The 8307-nt window shown below is 45.6% G+C and overlaps 1 protein-coding gene across 1 annotated transcript in view; it reads left to right on the forward strand.

Annotated features, from left to right (window-relative positions):
• The window catches only part of LOC147469665 (uncharacterized), an 11064-nt gene extending 3113 nt beyond the window's left edge, over window positions 1-7951 (forward strand). Inside the window, exons 4-6 of the mRNA XM_086548255.1 lie at window positions 50-190; window positions 7191-7380; window positions 7803-7951. Of these exons, the coding sequence (XP_086404381.1) occupies window positions 50-190; window positions 7191-7380; window positions 7803-7945 (474 nt within the window). The 3' untranslated portion in view covers window positions 7946-7951. The remainder of the gene's footprint in view (window positions 1-49; window positions 191-7190; window positions 7381-7802) is intronic.
• The last annotated feature ends 356 nt before the right edge of the window (window positions 7952-8307 follow it).

Consider the following 8307-nt stretch of genomic DNA (forward strand, 5'->3'; position numbering starts at 1 on the left):
CCCCCACCCACCCAAAAAAAAAAAAAAAAAAAAAAAAACGCACATGCAGGTATACGCCTTCGACCCGTCCATGGGCGTGGAGGACCACCAGCGGTCTGCCAACATCCACTTCTTCAGCGTTGGCATCTCAGACTACCAGGGCAAGCAGGACGTTGGCCTTCTGCTTGATCTGCGAGCAGCGCGAGGGAAGGTAAGGAAGGAAGAGGGGGGAGGGGATATATGGAAGGGGGGGGTGTAGGGAAGCAAGGGGGTGTTTGGAGGATTAGGGGGAGGGAGAGACAGAAGAGGGGCGGAAGGAGGGAGGGGGGGAGGATGGGAGGATGGGAGGGAAGGAGGGAGGGAGGGAGGGAAGGAGGGAGGGTGAGAGGATGGGAGGGGGGAAGGGAGGAGAGTGAGAGAAGGACAGATAGTAAGATAGGCAGAGAAAAGGGGGGTTGTTTGAAGTGAAGAAAGCAGAAATGTATGGAGGGAGGGAGGTAGGTAGGTAGGTAGGGAGGGAGGGAGGGAGGGAGGGAGGGAGGGAGGGAAGGAGAGAAAAAGTAGAGAGAAGGTGCTTGGAGGCTTGAATGGAGTGAATTTGATTTGATTTATGGATTTCGTGTACATGAGCATAGACGCGTTCGAAATGCACTCTATCTAAGCAGAGGTCGGGTACGTCAGCAAGACTATACATTTTTTAGTTGTTCAACCCTTTTTTTCCTTTTATTTCGATAAACACGATTCCAATCAGCGTACCGTGACCTGACTTCTGCCCCCCCCCCTCCCCAGGCGATTTATAGACCGCCATTACCTTCACCACCTCACCTCCCTCTCCCTCCCTTTCCTCCCAGCCGTTCCCGGTTATCCGCTACGAAAACATCGTCCGGCGTCTGGGACTCTCTCTCTCTCTCTCTCTCTCTCTCTCTCTCTCTCTCTCTCTCTCTCTCTCTCTCTCTCTCTCTCTCTCTCTCTCTCTCTCTCTCTTTCTCTCTCTCTTTCTCTCCCTCTCTCTCTCCCTCTCTCTCCCTGTCTCCCTCTCCCTCTCCCTCTCTCTCTTTTTCTATCTATCTCTCTCTCTCCCTCTCTCTCTCTCTATCTCTTTCTCTCTCTCTCTATCTGTCTCTCTCTCACCCTCTCTCTCTCTTTCTCTATCTCTCTCCCTCTTCCTCTCTCTCTCTCCCTCTCTCTCTCTCTCTCTCCACAACCCCAGTCGTGTTGTATCACTCGTAGAAGTAGGACGTGTTTCTAGTGGTGTCCTCAATCGTGAAAGATTCCTAGAATCCTGTGTTTACCCCCCTCCCCCCCACTTGGTCCTTGGACAGGGAGCGGGTGAGGTGACTTGGGCCCTCCAGCAAATTTTACGCATCTCTTGCGTATGTTTTATCATTTTCAAGGCTATGTGATTATATTGCATATTGCCCTAGGTATTCGCTGGCGACCACAGCGAAACTCTAAATCGCTTTGCGGACTGACATCAGGCGGACTGACCTCAGGTCGCCAGTTGTCAACATGGCTCCCGTTGCCACTTCGGTGTCCCTGGATTCTGATCTGGCAACTGACGAAATGGACTGCACTAACGGAACTCCAATGAATAATGAGGGAACGGGCATGAAGCGATCCAGAAAAGACAGCAAGAGTGACAACTCCAGTGACTCTGAAAGTGAATTTGAAAGAAAGGACAAAAAAATGAAGGACGACGATGTGGAAGTCAACAAGGCAGTGGTCAGTGACAGTGGGAAGGGCAGGAGAAGGCTGTTATTCCCAGAATCCTGCGGAATGTCCTTCATTGAAAAACTAAAGTGGGCAATGGAACTTGGAAAAGAACATTGCCATTTTGAGCCGCTGCTAAAGGAAGCGAAAGGAAGACCGTATCTTACGGTAAAGAACGAGGAAGCGGAGCAGTTCCTGACATCTCAGGGATATAAGGGGACAGTGCTAGTTGTCCCACAGAAAGGGGAAAAAATGACGAAGGTCATTATATTTCAATACCCATTAGAATTAGACCCAGACTTCCTCCTCTGCGACGAGAGGATTGTATGGGTGAAGAGGCACGAGTCACGAGGCGAGGGGCGCTGTCAGCTGGTTGCCCTCATGAAAGGAGAAGTCCCGGAGAAGGTCTTCATATCTGGGGCGGGGTACAGGAGGGTGGCGCCGTATGTGGAGCCGCCAGTCCTGTGCCTCAAGTGTAGCAGATGGGGACACAAGTCGTGGACCTGTCAGCAGGACGCCAGGTGCAGGTTCTGCGGCAGGAAGCATGACTCAAGGCTTTGCAGAGGAAAAATAGAAAAAGGAGAGAGGGTGATACCTTGCTGCTGCAATTGCGGAGGCTCGCACAATGCTGGGGCTCTGTCATGCAAGGCGAGGCCAAAGGTGGAACTTAATTCCTCGGCTTCCCGTAAAGAAACCGAGGAAAAGGCAAAAGGACTGACCACCAGGCGACCTGTGCAGGAGAGTATTCCTGTACCGCCCCCCAATGCTTGGTTGCAAGGCCCACCGCGAGGACTGCAACTCCAGGAAGATGACCGGAATGCCATGAACAAACAAATCAATGGCCAGACGACAGAAGACACTGCAGCCCAGGAAACGACGAGAGACAGTGATGCAGATTCTCCAGTAAAAGAGATATCTGCAATTGCTGGAATGTTGCATACATTAATGCAGAGGATGGATGCAATTGAAAAAAAGATTGCGATAGTGATGGATAGTGCTGTTACAGACATGAAAAAGGGAGTGGAGGCTGAGGAAGAAGCTCCCGAGCAAGATATCCCAAAGAAAGACAACAGTGTTTTAGTGGCTGAGAAAAACACAGAAAGTAAAATTACGATCAAGGGAAAAGAAAGGAAAATAATTCCGAGTGTAGTGGAAGGAACAACATCCACAACCTTCAGGTCATTGTTACTTAAGTGCAAAGACGCTGAAAAGGATAAACTTCTTAGAAAGTGGGAGTTAGTTCAGGAGGAGTGGGCAAACATCCAGGAACTGTTTGCCAAATATAAGGAAACCATAAAGGTCTGATGGAGTGTGGGAGTATTAAGATAATGTCGTGGAATGTGAGTAGTTTACTTACTAGAGTAACAGACGTCCACTATTTCGTGTTGAAAAATGACATAGACGTAATTTGTCTCCAGGAAACTAGGGACACAAAAGGTGACACTCTTAAACTCAATGGTTATAGAGCATATCATCTTAATTCCGGAGACCGGACACGGGGAGTGTCTACTTACGTGAAAAGTGCAATACCTTCTGAACTGCTAGAGATACCGTGCAGAAATAAAGGTATTGAAAGTGTATGTGTGAAGCTGTATTTACAAGAAGGTGAAGTATATATTGCAAATGTATACATCTCTGGGAGATGCTTTGATCTCAGGTACCTACCAGATTGCATGTACTCTGACTCGACTCTGATAGTGGGTGACTTTAATGCTAGGCACCCACAATTAGAGGAGATGGGTAAAATCAATGATAACGGCATCAGATTTTATCAATTTCTCAAAGATAGGCCTGATGCATGCTTGCTGGGTAGTAAAGAGGCGACACACATCAAGGGTGGACGACTTGATTATGCCTGTCTGCTTGGCGGTCAGGGGATTCAAGGAGAATGTGAAATAGTAAGTGAACTACTTAGTGATCATTTCGCCTTGTATATTAAGTTAGCTTTAGGTAAAAAACAAGTTAAATTCAAAAGAAAAAGGCTTGTCGTAGACACAAGCGACAGAGAATTGTTTATTTACAATATGGAGGGCTGGTACAGAGATTACACACCCCTAAGTTTAGATAGGTTCAGCGAGGATTTGTTAAGTGCGATAGAAAGATGTTTACCTACAAAGGCTAAGTCACACAGAAAGGAGAAGAAACACGGAGCACGGAAAAACAGATACTGCAGTGATAAGACACTTAAAGGGTGGACACAAATGTTAAGGATGGCACACATGGAATGGGCTAAGAGAGGCAGGCGGGAAGAAGATAAGGACATACTACTTAACATATCAAAGATGTGTGGGGAGAAAAGAAGGGAAGTAAGAGAAAAGTATTGGTCAGAGTTCGCGCAAAATATTGAGGAATGTAAAAGTCTCAAAGACATATGGTACCATGTAAACAAGGTAAGGGGAAAAACAAATAACCTCATCGGTCACCCACACCCAGAGGAGGAGGCAAACAAACATATTGAGAAATGGGCAAAGGCATCTTCTCTGGTTTCATTACCACAGAGCACTCGTGACGCTTTGTTTGCATGGGAAGCCGAAAGAATCGGACAGGTTGTTTCATCCGCAAACATCACTGCAGTATCTTGTCAGCCAATAACAAAACACGAACTTCTAAATGCTGTTTAAAAGAGGGAAAAGCACTTCGCCAGGGGAAGATGGAGTGACATATGATATTCTCAACTTATTAGCAAGCATGACGAACAGCCCTCTCATTGACCTATTTAACATGAGCTACGCGGAGGGTAGATTACCGAAGGCCTGGAAGAAAGCTATTATAATACCTATTCCAAAATCAGCTGGCGGTTATAGACCTGTATCTCTGACTTCCTGTATATGTAAAATGATGGAGCGAATATTATTAAATAGACTAATGTACATGATTGAAGATAAATTGTCTTCTAATTTGTACGGCTTTATGAAGGAAAGGGAACATCAGACTGTGTAATTCAGTGTTTATCTAATGATGCAGAAAAGTGTAGAGTCTTTATAGATTTACAGGGAGCCTTTGATAAAGCTAATGGGGAGGTCATTCTGTATGAATTGACAAGACTGGGTGTAACAGGAAAGTTGCTGAGATGGATTGGTGACTATCTGACAGATAGGAAAGCTTGCGTATGGTTTCAAGGCTGTTTCTCAGAGGAGAAACGTTTTGAGCTAGGTACTCCACAGGGGGGTGTTTTAAGCCCAATGCTCTTTAATGTACTAATGAACAGGATAGCTTCAGAGGAATACCCTAAGGGCGTTCAGCCAATCTTATATGCAGATGATATATTGATACAAGGGACCACTCATCGCCATTTACAAACAGCGCTGGACAGATTTACTAGTCTTGCTCAAACATTGGGGCTGGTTATAAATGAAGAAAAGACCAAATTTCAGAGTAAACAAAGAGGCAACGTGCCACTTACTCTAAACAACAAAACAGTGGAGAAGGTGTCAACATATAAATATCTGGGTATGTACATTGGCTTCACTGCCTCAAGCAAGGATGCTGAAGTAAATCACGTACTAACACAGTGCAAGGCTCGACTGCGGCCGCTCAGGGCACTTGCTTGTCGCGGGATAGGAGCCGGGGTGCCTCTGCTGAGGCTAGTCTACATTAGTACAGTAAGAGCTCTGGTGGATTATGCAGCACCAGCACTTTCTATAGCTTGTCAGGGAGGCTCCGAAGGCTTGAAACCATGCAGAATGAAGCTATGCGTATTATCCTCGGGTGTCAAAAGAATGCTAGGATAGACATAATGAGAACAGAGACAGGATTGCAAAGCATTGCACAGAGAGTAAGCGAGATTAATGTCATAGCAGCCGTTAGGCTCATGAGAGGGAACAGTGGAAAGAAATTAGTGAGAGATATGGTCAGTGGTTTTGACAACATAAGGACCTTTTATAGACAGGGCAAACGAGGATATATGAAGGCGCTTAATAATGATATAGAATTTTATGGCTTGCAAAACTTTTGCCAATCGTTTCAAGCATCCGCCAAAGTGCCACCATGGGAGGATCAGACGATTAATGTAGATGTCGATCCCCTCCTTATGAATAAGAGGCTTTATGAACCTGGTCAACTTAAATCAAGATATGGTCATAAAATAAAGAGTCTAACACGCCTTGATATTGCTCATGTCTACTGCGATGGGTCAGTTTTGAAAGATGGCAGAGCAGGATGTGGGTTATCATCAGACAGTTCACTGCAAGTGGCGTGGTCACCACAAGCAGTGGGATAAGACTGAGTAATCATATATCGTCAACACAGGCTGAGTTATGGGCAATATTGACAGCACTTAAAAAAATTGAAATTATTAATAAAGATGCTTTTTTTTTGTGGATAGTAGGGGAGCGCTGGACTCTCTTAACAGCAGGGACCCTGTGTTTGAGCACATTATTAACGAGTGCCGATTGATTGCTCATAGGCTACGAGGCCAGGGACGTGAGATTACATTCGTCTGGATCCCATCGCATGTCGGTATCACCCTTAATGAGGCTGTAGATGAGGTAGCGAAGGAGGCAGCTAAAAAATGTGAGGTGGACATACAAAGTGCTCGGACTCTTAAGCAGGCAAGGAGCAATATCAAGAGGATGCAGTTAGACTATGATGAGATTAAGAAAGGCGAATTGATTGAAACGAGCGAAACTTTGCAACACTATATGCATCTAGCGATGAACACAGACTTCGCTTATGGGAGGGGCAAGAGCAAGTGGAAAGACTCTGTGCACATGAGAATTAGGTTAGGGTATAAATACTACTGGGAGTTAGGTGTCCCGACAGGTGAACAGGAAAAAGAATGCAGGGTGTGTAGGTCACCAAGGTCACACACCTTAGTACACTATATCTTACAGTGTCCCATGCTTCAGATTTACAGAAACTCAGAGATAGCTGGACTCCCCGAACAAGCTGTATGGATGCTTAGAAATGGCCAGGTAATACAAATTTTAAAGAAGTATAAACACTTCGCATCGACCACATAATTGTAGTTGACAACAGTGTATACCCGATTGTGACTTCCCTTCTGCCGAGACTACGATAGCCCAAGTAGGATTTTATTGAGATGTGAATGAATATCATTTATGATACATCATCCTGTTAAATACAAACAGACTTCTTGACTTTCTGATAAATTCTTTCCTCCGGAAGCATACATATATATTATTAACATATATGTGCGCCACATATTTCAAGTATGTAATCATGTGACCTTAGGAGAGGACCTTGCATGCTGAGGGTGATAATCCATACTGTTATATCGTTCTCCTGATATGTAAACATTTAATTGTGTATGCTTGTGATTGACCCGTCTTTTGCTCTGTATATATTTCAACATGTTGACATAGCTGTAAGGTTTTGTTAAATATATGTGAGCCCAAAGAGGGACTAAGATTGGGGTGAGGATAACCTATGTTACCTCATCCTTTTGAGATGTACGTAATCACTTGTCTCAATAAACTCGTCAAAAAGTCTCTCCACAATGACGACGCCATTCCTGACGAAACGACGACGTTCTATTCCAGCCGTTCCCGGTGGACCGCTACGAGAACATCGTCCGGCGTCTGGGACTCGCCGACCGCGTCATCGACTACGTCAAGATGGACATCGAACTCTCGGAGCTGGACGTCCTGCGCGACCTGCTGGACACCTCGCCGCGTCTCCTCAGGAACATCAACCAGCTCGCCATCGAGGTCCACCACGATCTGTTGGAACGTACGTCGCTGGGAGGGGAGGAGGGGGGGAGGGAGGGAGTGGGGGGATGGGGAGGAGAGAAGGAGGGGGGAGTGGGGGAGGGAGGGAGGGAGTGGGGGGATGGGGAGGAGAGAGGGAGGGGGGAGTGGGGGAGGGGAAGGAGAGAGGTAGGGAGGGGGGAGGAGAGAGAAAGGATGGGGAAGGGAGGGAGGAAGGAGAGAGGGAGGGGGGCAGGAGAGAGGGAGTGAGTGGTGGGAGGGAGTGGGGGAAGAGAGAGGGAGGGAGGGAGGGAGGGAGGGGGAGGTTACAATGAGCGAGAAAGAGAGAGAGAGAGAGAGAGAGAGAGAGAGAGAAAGAGAGCAAATAAACAAGAAAGACAGCTGAGTAACATGCACGTCCTCTGCATAAAGTCTCTTCCTACATACACGTCCCTCCTTCTCCAGACAAGCTGCGAGCGGGAAGCAACCTGCAAGACTTCTGGACGCTCTTCCACCGCCTGGAGTGCGCAGGCTTTCGCATGCTCTCCTCTCATAAGGCGTGGAAATGGAGAGAGATGGTGTGGGCGAGAGAAGTCCACGTTAATTAGACCTTTCTAATTTTTTTTCTACCTCTTTTAAGTGAGATTTTCTTTTACAATAGATTTATGTAATTTCATGTCTGTTTTGTTTGTATATATTTCATGTGTATTTTTTTTTTACGATTTGCGTATTTATGCTATGAAGAAAACCTTTAGTATTAAGACAGACACTTCCTTATGTCTCCTTTGAATCTGCAACTATAATTTGTGTCTTGAGACTATCACATATATTATATTTGTATTTCTCATACAACATTCTTTATATATATATATATATATATATATATATATATATATATATATATATATATATATATATGTGTGTGTGTGTGTGTGTGTGTGTGTGTGTGTATGTTTTTGTATATACATAT

Source organism: Penaeus japonicus, unplaced genomic scaffold (genome assembly GCF_977035675.1).
Source record: "Penaeus japonicus unplaced genomic scaffold, GWHDUDI00000001_assembly GWHDUDI00000020, whole genome shotgun sequence".
Lineage (NCBI taxonomy): Eukaryota > Metazoa > Arthropoda > Malacostraca > Decapoda > Penaeidae > Penaeus > Penaeus japonicus.